A 20,373-nucleotide genomic window follows, 5' to 3' on the forward strand; every position below is an offset into this window, starting at 1 on the left:
TTCTTATAAATTAAGAATCCACATTCTGATGACAGAGTTGTAAGAATATCACAAGACGGTTACTTACGTTAGTTACAGTCAAGAAAGTCGTGTAAACAAAATAAACACAAATAATCACCACGTGAAAATCAACACTGGTTACTACAAGTAGCATTATTATAGCTGGTCAGTCTAAAATCAACACTGGGTACTACAAGTAGCATTATTATAGCTGGTCAGTCTAAAATCAACACTGGGTACTACAAGCAGCATTATTATAGCTGGTCTGTCTAAAATCAACACTGGGTACTACAAATAGCATTATTATAGCTGGTCAGTCTAAAATCAACACTGGGTACTACAAGTAGCATTATTATAGCTGGTCAGTCTAAAATCAATGCTGATGGTCGCAGTCAGTGGAATACAATTGTAGTAAGACACAAGTTAAACAAGGAGCCCATGACTTTATAACCTGAGAACCCCACATCAAATTATTCTACTTTTCATATTAACCTGAGAACCTCACATCAAATTATTCTACTTTTCATATTAACCTGAGAACCTCACATCAAATTATTCTACTTTTCATATTAACCTGAGAACCTCACATCAAATTATTCTACTTTTCATATTAACCTGAGAACCTCACATCAAATTATTCTACTTTTCATATTAACCTGAGAACCTCACATCAAATTAATCTACTTTTCATATTAACCTGAGAACCTCACATCAAATTATTCTACTTTTCATATTAACCTGAGAACCTCACATCAAATTATTCTACTTTTCATATTAACCTGAAAACCCCACATCAAATTATTCTACTTTTCATATTAACCTGAGAGCCCCACACCAAATTATTCTACTTTTCATATTAACCTGAGAACCCCACACCAAATTATTCTACTTTTCTTATTAACCTGAGAACCCCACATCAAATTATTCTACTTTTCTTATTAACCTGAGAACCCCACATCAAATCATTCTACTTTTCATATTAACCTGAGAACCTCACATCAAATTAATCTACTTTTCATATTAACCTGAGAACCTCACATCAAATTATTCTACTTTTCATATTAACCTGAGAACCTCACATCAAATTATTCTACTTTTCATATTAACCTGAGAACCCCACATCAAATTATTCTACTTTTCATATTAACCTGAGAACCTCACATCAAATTATTCTACTTTTCATATTAACCTGAGAGCCCCACATCAAATTATTCTACTTTTCATATTAACCTGAGAACCTCACATCAAATTATTCTACTTTTCATATTAACCTGAGAACCCCACATCAAATTATTCTACTTTTCATATTAACCTGAGAACCCCACATCAAATCATTCTACTTTTCATATTAACCTGAGAACCTCACATCAAATTATTCTACTTTTCATATTAACCTGAGAACCCCACATCAAATTATTCTACTTTTCATATAAACCTGAGAGCCCCACATCAAATTATTCTACTTTTCATATAAACCTGAGAACCCCACATCAAATTATTCTACTTTTCATATTAACCTGAGAACCCCACATCAAATTATTCTACTTTTCATATAAACCTGAGAGCACCACATCAAATTATTCTACTTTTCATATAAACCTGAGAACCCCACATCAAATTATTCTACTTTTCATATCAACCTGAGAGCCCCACATCAAATTATTCTACTTTTCATATTAACCTGAGAACCCCACATCAAATTAATCTACTTTTCATATTAACCTGAGAACCTCACATCAAATTATTCTACTTTTCATATTAACCTGAGAACCTCACATCAAATTATTCTACTTTTCATATTAACCCGAGAGCCCCACATCAAATTATTCTACTTTTCATATTAACCCGAGAGCCCCACATCAAATTATTCTACTTTTCATATAAACCTGAGAACCCCACATCAAATTATTCTACTTTTCATATTAACCTGAGAACCCCACATCAAATCATTCTACTTTTCATATTAACCTGAGAACCTCACATCAAATTATTCTACTTTTCATATTAACCTGAGAACCCCACATCAAATTATTCTACTTTTCATATAAACCTGAGAGCACCACATCAAATTATTCTACTTTTCATATAAACCTGAGAACCCCACATCAAATTATTCTACTTTTCATATCAACCTGAGAGCCCCACATCAAATTATTCTACTTTTCATATTAACCTGAGAACCTCACATCAAATTAATCTACTTTTCATATTAACCTGAGAACCTCACATCAAATTATTCTACTTTTCATATTAACCTGAGAACCTCACATCAAATTATTCTACTTTTCATATTAACCCGAGAGCCCCACATCAAATTATTCTACTTTTCATATTAACCTGAGAGCCCACACCAAATTATTCTACTTTTCTTATTAACCTGAGAACCTCACATCAAATTATTCTACTTTTCTTATTAACCTGAGAACCCCACATCAAATCATTCTACTTTTCATATTAACCTGAGAGCCCCACATCAAATTATTCTACTTTTCATATTAACCTGAGAACCTCACATCAAATTAATCTACTTTTCATATTAACCTGAGAACCTCACATCAAATTATTCTACTTTTCATATTAACCTGAGAACCTCACATCAAATTATTCTACTTTTCATATTAACCTGAGAACCCCACATCAAATTATTCTACTTTTCATATAAACCTGAGAACCTCACATCAAATTATTCTACTTTTCATATTAACCTGAGAGCCCCACATCAAATTATTCTACTTTTCATATTAACCTGAGAACCTCACATCAAATTATTCTACTTTTCATATTAACCTGAGAACCCCACATCAAATTATTCTACTTTTCATATTAACCTGAGAACCCCACATCAAATCATTCTACTTTTCATATTAACCTGAGAACCTCACATCAAATTATTCTACTTTTCATATTAACCTGAGAACCCCACATCAAATTATTCTACTTTTCATATTAACCTGAGAACCTCACATCAAATTATTCTACTTTTCATATTAACCTGAGAGCCCCACATCAAATTATTCTACTTTTCATATTAACGTGAAAACCCCACATCAAATTAATCTACTTTTCATATTAACCTGAGAACCTCACATCAAATTATTCTACTTTTCATATTAACCTGAGAACCTCACATCAAATTAATCTACTTTTCATATTAACCTGAGAACCTCACATCAAATTATTCTACTTTTCATATTAACCTGAGAACCTCACATCAAATTATTCTACTTTTCATATTAACCTGAAAACCCCACATCAAATTATTCTACTTTTCATATTAACCTGAGAACCCCACATCAAATTATTCTACTTTTCATATTAACCTGAGAACCTCACATCAAATTATTCTACTTTTCTTATTAACCTGAGAACCCCACATCAAATTATTCTACTTTTCATATTAACCTGAGAGCCCCACATCAAATTATTCTACTTTTCATATTAACCTGAGAACCTCACATCAAATTATTCTACTTTTCATATTAACCTGAGAACCTCACATCAAATTATTCTACTTTTCATATTAACCTGAGAACCCCACATCAAATTATTCTACTTTTCATATGCACCTTTGATGATATTGTCAAGTGACCACCTTTTTCAAATTGAATTTTTTTTATGCACAGATGGATACCCCCATCATGCTTCTTTCATTATGAATATCTATATATATGTTATTATAGTTTGTAACTTTCCTGCAGTATCTATAGTTGATAGAGATTTTGAAAGATAGTGCTATTTTTTGAAGCTGTACATGTATGACCCTTAATTTCCCTGACGGAACCCTGGGACACTAAAATTAAAAATTCTTGTTTTGGCTCCTACCCCCCAAAAATGCTACATATAAATTTTGATTAAAATTGGTTGTGTAGTTTCAGAGAACTTGAAAATGTTCAAAAGCCATAATACAACAGACAACTTCTGATAGTTTTGACTGCATGAGGTCATCCAAGTAAGACTACGCGACCTTAAAAAAATCCATCAAAGAGTAAAGTCAACAGTACCTGCATATATAAAGAGTAATTTTTGTAGGCCTCTTTTCCATATGCTAAATCTGCAGCTGCCAAGTTGTCAGGTAACTATAAAATAAATATAAAATAGAAGGATTATTCCTTGTACTGTAAACATGGAATATATTACGGGGGTTTTAATTTCACTATTTTCACGATCAAAGAATTTTTCACCAACATTAAGCCACAGTGAACATGGCAGACAATTATCACTATATAATCCTGTTTTCTTATTCCATAGTAGTAAAATGGATAATAAGTATACAAGACTTCTTTGCTGAACTATTTTTTACCCAATAATACATGTATACATAAGCAGGATTTCAAAATGTTAGCTGCAGAACTGTAGCTCTCTGAAAAAATATTTTGACGGATCTCTGTTCCGTCAAAATATTTTTTCAGAGAGCTACAGTTCTTCAGCTTTTAAAATGTAATCAACAAATAGTAGTTTTTATCGCCAGGTCAGGTTGAGTCAGTAAATAATTCCATATTCTAACAAGAGAAGTACTGCAAACATCGTACAACAGCCTGTTAAACCCTCCGTGCAATATCTGTATCCATGATGAGGACAAGAGTACTGCAAACGGTACATAATACGCCCATGACAATGCTTACATAGGGTGTTTTTCTTAATCCATAATTTGTAGAACTTTGCTTCAGGTAGTATCAGCCATCATCAGGCTGTGACAAAATTACTTTCTTATGGATAAAGGGTCTTAGCTTAAAAATGTGACAAGAGGTACGTGTAGATGTCACACCAAGAGTTCTGTGTGTAAAATATTTCTCCAAATTTGACCAAGTTCAACAACCTGTAAATATTTAAAACATACAAAAAATAAAGAATTGAAATTCTTGCACTATGCACATCTTCAAGTTATTTACAAAGACAACCTAGCCTCTAAACTGTAAGAGGCGTAAAAAGGACAAACCATGTCCTTTATTTAATTTAATATTTCCTCAAAACGGACGAATTGAAGTCTAACAACCTGTAATTTTTCTCAAAAACTGAAGAAAAACAAAATCGATCCTTGCCACATGAACATTTTCCATACCCATGCAAACATTCTTTAAAATAATAAGGTCTAAACTTGAAAACCGTGGAAGGAAAAATAAAAAAACAAACCACGTACTCTCCACTATTTCCTGAAAACTAACTAAGTTTAACAACTTGTAATTTTCTCAAAAATTGAAGAAATTCGAATTCCTTGCCACATGTACATCTTCCATAATCCATATAAACACTCTGTAAAATAAGAAGGTTCTCACTTGAAAACTGTGGGAAGATTTCACCTACAAATCATGTACTCTCTATGTAATATTTCCTCAAAACTGACCAAGTTTAACAACCTGTAATTTTCTCAAAAATAGAAAAAAATCAAAATCCTTGCCACATGTACAGCTTCAATATCCATACAAACACTCTGTAAAACATGATGGCCCTCACTTGAAAATTGTGGGAGGATAAAACTGGACAAATTATGTATACCCTCAATATAACAATAATTTTCAAATAAAGGGGCACAACTCCTGCAAGAGAGGTCAAAATGGATCAAAATTGCAACATGATCTAGAGAGATCCACAAAGAATCTACATAGCAAGTTTCAGCTCGATACATGACAGAGAAATGAAATTAAAAAGAGAAAATTCCGAACAGATGGACGGACAAACATCGTTGTAGTATAAAATACCTCCTATCTAAAGACAGGCGTACAATAATATATAGATTCAAGTAATTCATCATTCAGTGTCCTTTTTACAGTAATATACATTTAGTTATGGTGACGATTAACATTGAAACTCCTAAGAAAACCCTAGGTTTGTCACTATAGTCAGTTTCTCAATTCTGGCTACCTTTGTTATGAATAATACCCCATCATTTTCTTGGCTCAATACACCCAGGAATAGTTTCTCAAATCAGTACAAATTGGTTTAATCATAAAAGATATGATGATATATGATAAGTATATATGCCAAATGGCAGAAAATATGCAAATTTGGATAAAAACATGATTTTCAAAAAAATTATTTCAACACATATGAACAAAAGACTCTGGCAGATTTGAACTCGAGATCTGCAGTTCACCAGCCAAAATGCTTTAACCACTGAGCTACGATGAGAGACAAACAAATCAATCTATACAAATACGTTCACAAAACATTTAAATCGCCATCTTGTGATGTAGTGTCATAAAGAGTATAAGCTTTAGTGTTGTGAGCTACCTTAAAAAATTGTCTTTACTCTTAATTGCAAATTTATATTTCATTATGAAAAATTTGATGTCCTGTGAAATCAAAACTACCATAAATTGTACCAACAAAGAGAATGGTAAAAATTCAAACACTAGGAGTTGACGATGTTTACAATATTTCAAAATGACTTTCTCCAGTGTTGGGGATCTCACCTGTTCCTTGACTTCATCGGTTCCTACCTCCTCTTCAGCCACATCCAGTGCACCTCTCAAACTGACATTATCTATAAAATTCTCTTAATATAAATCTTCAAGGACAGGAAATAGCATCGACTGATATATATGTATGTGTTTTGGGAACAACTTTGATATTACCACAGGAGTAATAGATCTCTCTATCCTCATCGTTCTCAAATTTTCCTCCAAGGTTTGGAAATGACGCTCCTGATTGCTGTGGGATGTTGTCTTCCTGGACAGCAGATTCTTCGTGACCTGGACCTGCTGCTTGCTTGCTCAGAACATACTGATTCTTGTCATCTTGTTGGAGAGCAGATTCTCCGTGACCCGGGCCTGCCGCTTGCTGGCTCAAAACATCCTGATTCTTGTTGTCTGATGTAACCTCTTCTCCTTGTGTTGAGGTCTGACTCTGTGACTTGGGCGATTCCTGAGATGACGTTGCGATATTTTGATGGTTTGTGGACGTATCTTGCACGTTACTTTCTGTATCAGCTGATGAGTCTGGTGGCGCTCCCTGTTGACTGCCTGAAGCTTCGTCAGATACGACCTTGACATTTTTGGCACTCTGATTCCAATCACTCGTGGTAGATCTTTGGTTTCTGAATTGAAATTCTATAATTTGTTGACACTATTCCTGATTTATGCTAAACTAGCACTTTATTTTTATGTATTCATTCTCCAAAACTGCCATACAATATGGTCATTACTAAATACTATGGATGGTCAATATGCCTTGTCATAAATGTGTTTTTTATATCTACCATACATCTAATTATGCAATACTTATAATTTATCTTACCATCATGTATAAATCAAATTGACAATCACACCGTACTTACCTCAAACAACAGTCACATACTATAACACTGTACCTACCTCAAACAACAGTCACATACTATAACACTGTACCTACCTCAAACAACAGTCATATACTAGTTAACACTGTACCTACCTCAAACAACAGTTATATACTATAACACTGTACCTACCTTAAACAACAGTCACATACTATAACACTGTACCTACCTCAAACAACAGTCACATACTAGTTAACACTGTATCTACCTCAAACAACAGTCACATACTATAACACTGTACCTACCTCAAACAACAGTCACATACTATAACACTGTACCTACCTCAAACAACAGTCACATACTAGTTAACACTGAACAGGATTCGAAATTAACTCATGTCCGTAAGTCCGAGACTAGTAAAAAACGTGTCGGACTAGTGAACTCTCTATAGCACTAGTCCGTACGGACTAGTGAAAATCCGGAAATCAGGTGTTTGAACTTATGGTTGATTACCTGCTTGGTCAAGTGTTTGCATGACTATAAGAGCCTGATCTTTCAAACACATGGAGTGCGTTCGAGACCGCCGTTCTTCGAATGTGCACAAATTGTCAAATTCCTGTCGATTCTGAACGCTGATTACACATCACGAGAACGTGTTCTAGGTGCAAGAATTGCAAGTAGTGTGATCTGAGAACATGCACGTTTGTGTACACATGTTCTCATCATTCACGACTCTAACACAGTAGTTCATAACACTATAGCTCATGACTTGGTCAATCGAGTGAATTTTATTGACTTTATTGATAAAATTTCGAACTCCTGTGACTCTAAGATCTGAGCACCAAAACAACAGGAACGTCGATCTTGAACGCACTTCAATGGACATTTATAAAAGGATTAACTCGGAGGTTAATGTTGTATGCCTCTGAAGATCTTGAATGCGAAATAAAATATGGTGGACTCTTTTTCTTCTGTAGGTGTCAGAAATTGAATTGTTTGCAACTGTGCTAAGTTTGGTTTCATTAAATGAAGATCATTTAATATGATGTACTGGACGAAGTAGTGAAATGCTTTGCGGATTAGTGAACATCAACAGTGACTAGTCCGTACGGACTAGTGCTTGAAGAAGTTAATTTCGAACCCTGATGGACCTACCTCAAACAACAGTCACATACTAGTTAACACTGTACCCACCTCAAACAACAGTCACCTACTAGTTAACACTGTACCTACCTCAAACAACAGTCACATACTATAACACTGTACCTATCTCAAACAACAGTCACATACTATAACACTACCTACCTCAAACAACAGTCACATACTAGTTAACACTGTACCCACCTCAAACAACAGTCACCTACTAGTTAACACTGTACCTACCTCAAACAACAGTCACATACTATAACACTGTACCTACCTCAAACAATAGTCACATACTAGTTAACACTGTACCTACCTCAAACAACAGTCACATACTATAACACTGTACCTACCTCAAACAACAGTCACATACTATAACACTACCTACCTCAAACAACAGTCACATACTATAACACTGTACCTACCTCAAACAACAGTCACATACTATAACACTGTACCTACCTCAAACAACAGTCACATACTATAACACTGTACCTACCTCAAACAACAGTCACATACTATAACACTGGACCTACCTCAAACAACAGTCACATAATATAATACTGTACCTACCTCAAACAACAGTCACATACTAGTTAACACTGTACCTACCTCAAACAACAGTCACATACTAGTTAACACTGTACCTACCTCAAACAACAGTCACATACTATAACACTGTACCTACCTCAAACAACAGTCACATACTATAACACTGTACCTACCTCAAACAACAGTCACATACTATAACACTACCTACCTCAAACAACAGTCACATACTATAACACTATACCTACCTCAAACAACAGTCACATACTATAACACTGTACCTACCTCAAACAACAGTCACATACTATAACACTGTACCTACCTCAAACAACAGTCACATACTATAACACTGTACCTACCTCAAACAACAGTCACATACTATAACACTGTACCTACCTCAAACAACAGTCACATACTATAACACTGTACCTACCTCAAACAACAGTCACATACTATAACACTGTACCCACCTCAAACAACAGTCACATACTATAACACTGTACCTACCTCAAACAACAGTCACATACTATAACACTACCTACCTCAAACAACAGTCACATACTATAACACTGTACCTACCTCAAACAACAGTCACATACTATAACACTACCTACCTCAAACAACAGTCATACTAGTTAACACTGTACCTACCTCAAACAACAGTCACATACTATAACACTGTACCTACCTCAAACAACAGTCACATACTATAACACTGTACCTACCTCAAACAACAGTCACATACTAGTTAACACTGTACCTACCTCAAACAACAGTCACATACTATAACACTACCTACCTCAAACAACAGTCACATACTATAACACTGGACCTACCTCAAACAACAGTCACATACTATAACACTGTACCTACCTCAAACAACAGTCACATACTAGTTAACACTGTATCTACCTCAAACAACAGTCACATACTATTAACACTGTACCTACCTCAAACAACAGTCACATACTATAACACTGTACCTACCTCAAACAACAGTCACATACTAGTTAACACTGTATCTACCTCAAACAACAGTCACATACTATAACACTGTACCTACCTCAAACAACAGTCACATACTAGTTAACACTGTATCTACCTCAAACAACAGTCACATACTATTAACACTGTACCTACCTCAAACAACAGTCACACACTATAACACTGGACCTACCTCAAACAACAGTCACATACTATAATACTACCTACCTCAAACAATAGTCACATACTATAACACTGTACCTACCTCAAACAACAGTCACATACTATAAGACTGTACCTACCTCAAACAATAGTCACAATTACTATAACACTGTACCTACCTCAAACAACAGTCACATACTAGTTAACACTGTACCTACCTCAAACAACAGTCACATACTATAACACTGTACCTACCTCAAACAACAGTCACATACTATAACACTACCTACCTCAAACAACAGTCACATACTATAACACTGTACCTACCTCAAACAACAGTCACATACTATAACACTGTACCTACCTCAAACAACAGTCACATACTAGTTAACACTGTACCTACCTCAAACAACAGTCACATACTATAACACTACCTACCTCAAACAACAGTCACATACTATAACACTGTACCTACCTCAAACAACAGTCACATACTAGTTAACACTGTACCTACCTCAAACAACAGTCACATACTATAACACTGTACCTACCTCAAACAATAGTCACATACTAGTTAACACTGTACCTACCTCAAACAACAGTCACATACTATAACACTGTACCTACCTCAAACAACAGTCACATACTATAACACTGTACCTACCTCAAACAATAGTCACATACTAGTTAACACTGTACCTACCTCAAACAACAGTCACATACTATAACACTATACCTACCTCAAACAACAGTCACATACTATAACACTGTACCTACCTCAAACAACAGTCACATACTAGTTAACACTGTATCTACCTCAAACAACAGTCACATACTATAACACTGTACCTACCTCAAACAACAGTCACATACTATAACACTGTACCCACCTCAAACAACAGTCACAATTACTATCACACTGTACCTACCTCAAACAACAGTCACATACTATAACACTGTACCTACCTCAAACAACAGTCACATACTATAACACTGTACCTACCTCAAACAACAGTCACATACTAGTTAACACTGTACCTACCTCAAACAACAGTCACATACTATAACACTGTACCTACCTCAAACAACAGTCACAATTACTATAACACTGTACCTACCTCAAACAACAGTCACATACTATAACACTACCTACCTCAAACAACAGTCACATACTATAACACTACCTACCTCAAACAACAGTCACATACTATAACACTGTACCTACCTCAAACAACAGTCACATACTATAACACTGTACCTACCTCAAACAACAGTCACATACTATAACACTGTACCCACCTCAAACAACAGTCACATACTATAACACTGTACCTACCTCAAACAATAGTCACATACTAGTTAACACTGTACCTACCTCAAACAACAGTCATATACTAGTTAACACTGTACCTACCTCAAACAACAGTCACATACTAGTTAACACTGTACCTACCTCAAACAACAGTCACATACTATAACACTGTACCTACCTCAAACAATAGTCACATACTAGTTAACACTGTACCTACCTCAAACAACAGTCACATACTATAACACTGTACCTACCTCAAACAACAGTCACATACTATAACACTGTACCTACCTCAAACAACAGTCACATACTATAACACTGTACCTACCTCAAACAACAGTCACAATTACTATAACACTGTACCTACCTCAAACAACAGTCACATACTATAACACTACCTACCTCAAACAACAGTCACATACTATAACACTGTACCTACCTCAAACAACAGTCACATACTATAACACTGTACCTACCTCAAACAACAGTCACATACTAGTTAACACTGTACATACCTCAAAAAACAGTCACATACTATAAGACTGTACCTACCTCAAACAACAGTCACAATTACTATAACACTGTACCTACCTCAAACAACAGTCACATACTATAACACTACCTACCTCAAACAACAGTCACATACTATAAGACTGTACCTACCTCAAACAACAGTCACATACTAGTTAACACTGTACCTACCTCAAATAACAGTCACATACTATAACACTGGACCTACCTCAAACAACAGTCACATACTATAACACTGTACCTACCTCAAACAACAGTCACATACTATAACACTGGACCTACCTCAAACAACAGTCACATACTATAACACTGTACCTACCTCAAACAACAGTCACATACTATAACACTGTACCTACCTCAAACAACAGTCATACTAGTTAACACTGTACCTACCTCAAACAACAGTCACAAACTATAACACTGTACCTATCTCAAACAACAGTCACATCTATAACACTGGACCTACCTCAAACAACAGTCATATACTATAACACTGGACCTACCTCAAACAACAGTCACATACTATAACATGGTACCTACCTCAAACAACAGTCACATACTATAACACTGTACCTACCTCAAACAACAGTCACATCTTATAACACTGGACCTACCTCAAACAACAGTCACATACTAGCTAACACTGTACCTACCTACAACAACAGTCACATACTATAACACTGGACCTACCTCAAACAACAGTCACATACTATAACACTGTACCTACCTCAAACAACAGTCACATACTAGTTAACACTGTACCTACCTCAAACAGCAGTCAGATAATATAACACTGGACCTACCTCAAACAACAGTCAGATACTATAACACTGGACCTACCTCAAACAGCAGTCAGATACTGGTGGAATTAATTGGTCTTGGCCTGCAGACCCATGTAAGATGTGAACTTTCTCAGACAGGACATTAGACATTGTAGTCCACACTTGTTGAACAAGGATTTCTGTGGCATCATCCGAGGATTTTCCTTTTCTCCACAAGCCAAATTTTTCACTCTAAAAATCATGAATATGAAATTTATAAAGACTGGAGAGTGTATGTTTAATTTATAAAGACTGGAGAGGGTATGTTTAATTTATAAAGACTGGAGAGTGTACATTTAATTTATAAAAACTTTAAATAAATGATTTTCAAATGATATGAAAAGTTTTTAAGCACCTTAAAAATTTGCAACCTGAGAATTTTGAAGATTTCACAGAGGTACACTATAAGGCAATGTACGTTCTCCAGCACGGAAATTAATAATAATTAGACAATCAATGGACTAAATGGAGAGAGAAATAATTGAATTGTGATAAAAAAAAGTTCTCTTTAAATAACCTGTAAAATATAAAATTAAATCAAAAGCTTAAACAATTTATATCAAAAACATTTCCTATCATATGAATAAAAACAAACAGACACTTTCATAGATTTAATTAGCCAATGGTAGAACCGCTAAACCATTCTCATAACATTCTGATTGCCTTGCACACACAAGTATGCTCCTTTCGCAAAACAAATTCACAAATGATTTGTAAAAGAACAATAGAATACTAGATGCTGTCATAAGACAGTAATACCCGCACACAAGTGTTTGCCTTTAAATATACTCTTCATCATATATTGAGGGTATGTCTTCAGTTTAACCTAAGGTCATTCCTACAAGTTCAAGGTCACTAGGCAGAAAAAGTTTTTTTTTAAAATTGCAAGGGCTATAACTTGATTATGAAGGATCATTGGTGGTTCATACTTGGTATAAAGATTGTTTATGACCTGAAGGTGTTTGATGACTTTGACCCAAATTCATTCCTGCAAGTTCAAGGTCACAAGCAGAAAAAGTATTAAAAAATTAATTGAGTTATAATTTTGTAGTGGAGAGTCATTGGAAGTTCGTACTTTGTACAAAGATTTTTTATGACCTGGGAGTGTGTCATAACCTTGACTCAAGGTCATTGTGACAAGTTCAAGGTCATTGATATCTTCCAAAAAATGATTTGGCCCATGCATAAATTGTAAGAGGAGTTCTGGGAACCAAGGTTTTTTGTACAAAAAGCATCATTTTCGACCCCCATTTGGCCCCCAGGGCAAAAATAAAAATTCCAAAACCTTATTGCGCATCTACAGGACACCAGCAACCAATTTCCTAAAGATTATTAGGATACTGCTTAAAACGTAAAAAGAGTTCTGGGGACCTGAGTGTTCTTTTGTGCAAAAATGTCAATTTTCAACCCTCATTTAACCCCAGGGGTAAAAATAAAAATTCCAAAACCTTATTGCACATCTACAGGACACCAGCAATCATCATCCAAAAGATTATTAGGATACTGCTTAAAATGTATGAGGAGTTCTGGGAAGAAGGTTTTTTTTTTTTTTTTTTTTTTTTTTTTTTTTTTTTATCAAAATTGTCTTTTTTCAACCCCCACTTGGCCCCCGGGGCAAAAATAAAAATTTCGAAACCCTATTGTACATCTACAGGACACCAGCAACCATCTCCCTAAAGATTATTAGGATATTGCTTAAAATGTAAGAGGAGTTCTGGGAACCAGAGTTCTTTTGTGATTTTTCGACCCTCATCTGACTCCAGGGATGAAAATGAAGATTCCAAAACCTTATTGCACATCTACAGGACACCAGTAATCATCTTCCAAAAGATTATTAGGCTACTTTGTAAAATGTAAGAGGAGTTCTGGGAACCAGGGTTTCTTTGTACAAAATTGTCATTTTTCTACCCCTATTTGATCCCTAGGGTGAAAATGAAAATTCCAAAACCTTATTGCACATCTAAAGGACACCAGCATATCATTTTCCAAAAGATTATTAGGATACTGTGTAAATTGTAAGAGGAGTTCTGGGAACCAGGGTTGTGTTAAAAAGCATCATTTTCTACCCCCATTTGGCCCCCAGGGTGAAAATGAAAATTCCGAAACTTTATTGCACATCTACAGGACCCAACCAATCATCTTCCAAAAGATGATTGAGCTACTGCAATAAATGTAGGAGGAGTTCTGGGAACCAGGTTTTTGTTGAAAAACATCATTTTTTTACCCCCGTTTTGCCCCCAGGGTAAAATTGAATATTCTAAAACCTTATCATATATCTACAGTACACCACCTATCATATTCCAAAAGATCAATTGGTTACCACTTGAAATAAAAGAGCAGTTTGAGGAAGAAGAAAGTGTGACAGACAGACGGACGGATGGACCAGGGTAACAACAATATACCCGAACTTTCTTTAGAAAGTGCGGGTATAAATATATCTGCTGCTCTTAAAGCCACCGTTAGTTGATTGTAAGTGATAAGTTTTAGATCACACTATACACATCCAACACAGTCACAACAGTCCTCAAAAGAATGTTAACAAATGACTTTTCACCTGAATTCTGTGTAAGGTCTTGTACTCCCAGACTTCATCATCGTCAGTACGATTGTGAATTCCAAAAAAATGGAGAATGCTCCTTGCTGAGGATGTAAGACACGCCTTCAGTGAACTTTGTGTTGAAATTGGTCCTGTTTCCTCCTCCATTATAGGACGTCAGGTACCTGCATTTCTGTCAGGTATCAATTAACATGATTAATATTCATGTGTCACTCTGCTTTGAGATGATTAAATGATGAAGTGATGTTATTAACTCATTTTAGAACATGTAATATCACTTATATTCAGTCTGAATAAATCACATGTGTTATCACTTTTAAACGATTTAGCAATATCACTTAAAACTACCATCATGTTAAATATGTGTCACCGTTTTATTTTATGTGATTTTATCTCATTATCATTTTCATTGCATGAAATATTCAAATCAGAGACATATACAACAGATGTAGGTAACTCCTTCAGAGGTGTGTTTGCAAAGATAATATTAAAAAAAAATCACCGGACTTTAGAAATATTTTACCGGTTTTGCCGGTGGGACCAGCAGATTTCAAAAACTCTGGATTGAGGCCCGTTGGAGTCTAAAACCGTCTTATATATTCTCATACAGAGCTGTATATGGCATATCTCTTACTTAAAACAATGCCCTTTATTTAATCATTTGAAGATTTACCTCATGGTGGCAAATATTGTGAACTTCACATGATCAGTTACACGGAAAATGGTGACGAAAGTCAACACATTAAGGAAAATTCAGACAAGTAAGTAATACCTATATCAGTAACAAATAGTCACATAACTTGTATCAGATACATTTGAACAATGTTTCTCAAGAACAAATCTATGCTAAAATGCTAGCTCTACGTGCAATAGAAGCAGAGAACACTGGCAGTTTTTTGGGTTTTTTTTAAGTGAAAAAACTTTCCAACCACCAAACAAGAAGCCCATGGGCCACATCACTCACCTGAGTCACCTTGCCCCATATTTAAAGATTTCCCCATTGCATTTGCATGTAAAACTTTGATCCCTCTTGTGGCCCCAACCTATATATCCCCGAGCCACAATTTTTACAAACTTGAATCTGCATTATGTTAGGAATAAGCTTTCATGTAAATGTAAATTTCTTTGGCTCAATGGTTCTTGAGAAGAAGACTTTTAAATATTTTTTCTATATATTAGTATGTAAAAATTTGATCCCCTATTGTGGCCCCATCCTATCCCCGGTGGCAATGATTTTAACAAACTTGAATCTGCACTATGTCAGGAACCTTTCAGGTAAATTTCATCTCTTCTGGCCCAGTGGTTCTTGAGAGAAGATGTTTGAATGACCCTCCTATTTTTGCATTTTTGTGATTATCTCCCCTTTGAAGGAGGCATGGCCCTTTATTTGCATAAACTTGAAAGCCCCTCACCCATGGATGCTTTTTGCTAAGTTTGGTTAAAATTGGCTTAGTGGTTCTGGAGAAGAAGTCAAAAATGTAAAATGTTTACAGACGGAGAGACAACGGACAACAGGCGATCAGAAAGCTAATTTGAGCTTTCACCTCAGGTAAGCTAAAAAAAGTTGTCAGTGTTTTCTGCTTCTATCGCACATAGAATTACCATTTTAGTAGATTTGTTCCTGAAAAATTCTTCAAATATTGATGTAAGTTATACGACAATTCATTATTGATAAAAGTGTTACTTACTCATTTGAATTTTCCCTTCTGTCGATTTTTACGTGAATTGATCAAGTCACAGTCATGTGATCTGCCACTGTGTTACCCAAGATAGCCCAATTTTGAAGGATATCAGTACCAAGACAGTGATTTTTTAAGGCCCATTTTAGGTCCGAATTTCGGCCCTTTCCCCTCCTAAAAATTGAATTTTCCCCCCCCAATTTAGCTTGCATTTTTCCCAATAATAAAATTCTGAAAGAAAAATGTATTTGAAAAAGATAAACATTCGATGTAAATTATATACATGTATACAACTTAACAAAGAGTTATGGGAATGATGATTTGGATAGAATAGTTGAAAATTTTAGAAGGTTAAAGAAAATTAGATGTGTAAAATAAACATGTTTGATATGATTTTAAAACTTATTTCAGTCTATGCGAAAGTTTTTTGGACCACACAGGGCATTCGGTCCTGTGTAATCAATGAACACACCGGACCGAACCAAATTTTGTCAGACCGAAAAACCTAATGTAAAAAAGTGAAACATGTGAAAATGCAAAACCAAGGGAATCTTATTTATTATACTAGTAATACTATACCAGGGATCCCTCCCGTATAATACTTTAGACAGTCCATGCGGTTTTAATCACATTCATTTACGTATTTGGATTTGTGTGCTATTTTTTACTTATAACAATCATTTAAATGACTCCGCATCAAAATAGTAAAGCTCAAAACTGGACACTAAGACATCGGACATTCCGGTCCGATGTAAAAAATGATGCGTCGGACCTGAGGCACTGCACATCGGTCAGGTCCGACGGTCCGATGTCTTTCGCATAGACTGTTATTTACAATAAAATTGATTTTTCCCAATTTGACTGAAATGTAAAAAAAAATTCCCAATTTGAAAGCCACAGGGCCTTTGTAAAAAATGTAGAAAAATCACTGTAAGACAGTCCGATATTGCTGAATATCAGACAGCTCAATATTATCAATATCAGATTGCCAAAGGTAAATCCTTGGACTAAGCGAGCAAACAAAGCAATGCATCAACATTCAAGACAGGGAAAAAATCATTTACTAGCAAGTTTAATCACTTATTTAAATTTTGGGTCTAGATTAATCCCAAAGGAATTGGCAATTTTATTCACAAGTGTAGCTCATTGGTAGTATTTATGCCTGTTTCTCACGTATTTCCACTTTATTGATAAAATTGCCAACTCCTGTGATTAATCTTTAAAAAAAATTCTGAAATCAATCATGAATTATTTCCAAAATCGAGCTTCATAATTACAGCCCCACATATATATATATATATCTATAGATATACATAAAAAAAAAATTTCAAATGAATTAACCCTGAATGCTGCAAAATTTAATAACAATAAAATATACCAAAGTTCTGAGCCATCTGTCACCGGCGATTCTGCCCTCCATATCCATATTGAATGCAACATTCCCGTCTTCTCAGTTCAGTTAGACGAGATTCACTCGTGTTTACAACGACAAACGTGTTAGCTCTTTGAGAAACAACTTTGGGATGGAATGGTCCATCACATTTATTCCTAATCTCGGCGAGATTCGTCGATGCTGAATATTTGGACTGACGTCTCTTCCGAAAACGTGTCAGTCCAAATACCCAGCCTCGTCGAATCTCTGTGATTAATTTTCCCCAGAAAGTTGCAGTTCTGCCGCACATACTATGTGACATAGACAGTGATATGACTACCTTCCAATCTTGTATACGCCATATATAGATATATTCAGATAATAAATATAGCATCTATTATCTATTTTGTAAAAGAAGTGCACGACTTTCATACTTAAGAAGCTTAATAATATAATTTACCAACTTTACAAACCAAGACACAGCATTTTCTCGACTATCAGTGGTCTTCTGCTTAATTGGTGGAATTTTGCATCGCGAACCCGACTTAAATGACATTATTCCTAGTGCGCTAGTGCTTTGTGATCTACAATAGAATAGAAGAATAGAATTCTTTATTTCTAGTTCAGAGTCCAAAATAGACAAACATGAGATGATTACAACAATGAAGAGAAGAGATGACAAACGATAGAATAACTTATAACTATATTTATTTCCAATCAAGGGCCCTCAAAGGGCAGCATGAAAATACATACAAATAATGTACATATACATATACAAGTAAAGAAAGAAGTGATTACATAACACATATTTATATACAAATACAGTGTCATATATTGTTCAAAATAAATTTTCCAGTTATATTTAGAATGGATGGCTCTTCAGAACATAGTATGTAAATGAATTTTTGTTCATCATTGAGTTTGGTAAAATTTTTAACTGTTTTTTCTATAGCACCATATGCATATTAATCGATAACAATAAACTACAATATATATCAGTACTGAAATTTACTGGCGGCCGCCACTTAATCTATATTCAACTCCCCCCCCCTCTCTCTCTCCCTCTCTCTCTCTCTCTCTCTCTCTCTCAAAATCAAAGGGGTGCAATTCCTGTAATATCTCTCTCTCTCTCTCTCTCTCTCTCTCTCTCTCTCCAATACTTAGTAATATATATGTGCTATACATTTAAGAGCAATATTGTTTTTCGATTGTGCTGTTAATTTACAACTATGTTCACGATATCAGATGTCGACAGATTCGCGCACGAGCAAATCATACAAAGCAAATATTCATCTGTACATGCCTGTAAACCGTATAGTTTGAGCTGATAAACTTAACTGAACTTAATATACCAACATATCTACATAGCACGTCTAGAACCAGGGTGCTGACCCCTTTACTTTTTTTTTTTTTTTTTTTTTTTTTTTTTTTTACAGGTAAGTATCTTAGCTAAAAATGACGTAATCCTTATATATCCGTAAAAATCAGTTGTCTCATCCAAAAGAATTCATACCTTCTCAAGTTTAGTTGATGACGTGTTGAGAAGTGCGAAGACCATTCTACAAAGGGGGGGGGGGGTGTTTAAAAAAACAACTTAGAAATATGAAATGCTTTGTCCCGGAGGGGCTGTATGGATTTGTTTAACCGGATTTCCTTATTTTTGGTAGATTGAACGCCCTACTCTTAACGCTGTAATCTTAATGGTATAGGCCTTATTAGCCCTAGGTCTTTTCATGAAATTGATCGCTGTTCGTTATCTTCACTTTTTCAGGTACATCTTTTCGAGTTATCATCTTTAAGAATTAGATTCAGTAGTTATGCGCGGTATAATACGGCAGTGTCTCTGTGTGTGGCGACGCTGAGAACGATCGGGGGTGCGGACTTTTGTATCTGAGGAGGGGAGGGGATGGGGTATTGTAATACATCAATAATAACCGAGGTTAAAACCAATCTATTATAAGACATTGTTTGTAAACACTATTATCAAATCGTTTACGAATAAATATTGTTTAACTAACCGAGGTAGGTTTGA

At 35.2% G+C, this 20,373-nt stretch overlaps 1 protein-coding gene across 1 annotated transcript in view; it reads right to left on the bottom strand.

The window, feature by feature from the left end:
- Positions 1 to 19,317, bottom strand: part of LOC125659879 (inactive rhomboid protein 1-like) — a 35,222-nt gene extending 15,905 nt beyond the window's left edge. Inside the window, exons 1-6 of the mRNA XM_048891672.2 lie at positions 18,815 to 19,317; positions 15,288 to 15,462; positions 12,753 to 12,925; positions 6,573 to 7,033; positions 6,411 to 6,481; positions 4,002 to 4,076 (exon numbers count right to left, since the gene is read on the bottom strand). Coding sequence (XP_048747629.2) covers positions 4,002 to 4,076; positions 6,411 to 6,481; positions 6,573 to 7,033; positions 12,753 to 12,925; positions 15,288 to 15,437 — 930 coding nt within the window. The 5' untranslated portion in view covers positions 15,438 to 15,462; positions 18,815 to 19,317. The remainder of the gene's footprint in view (positions 1 to 4,001; positions 4,077 to 6,410; positions 6,482 to 6,572; positions 7,034 to 12,752; positions 12,926 to 15,287; positions 15,463 to 18,814) is intronic.
- Positions 19,318 to 20,373: the final 1,056 nt, after the last annotated feature.

This window comes from Ostrea edulis, chromosome 9, assembly GCF_947568905.1.
Source record: "Ostrea edulis chromosome 9, xbOstEdul1.1, whole genome shotgun sequence".
In the NCBI taxonomy this organism is placed as follows: Eukaryota; Metazoa; Mollusca; class Bivalvia; order Ostreida; family Ostreidae; genus Ostrea; species Ostrea edulis.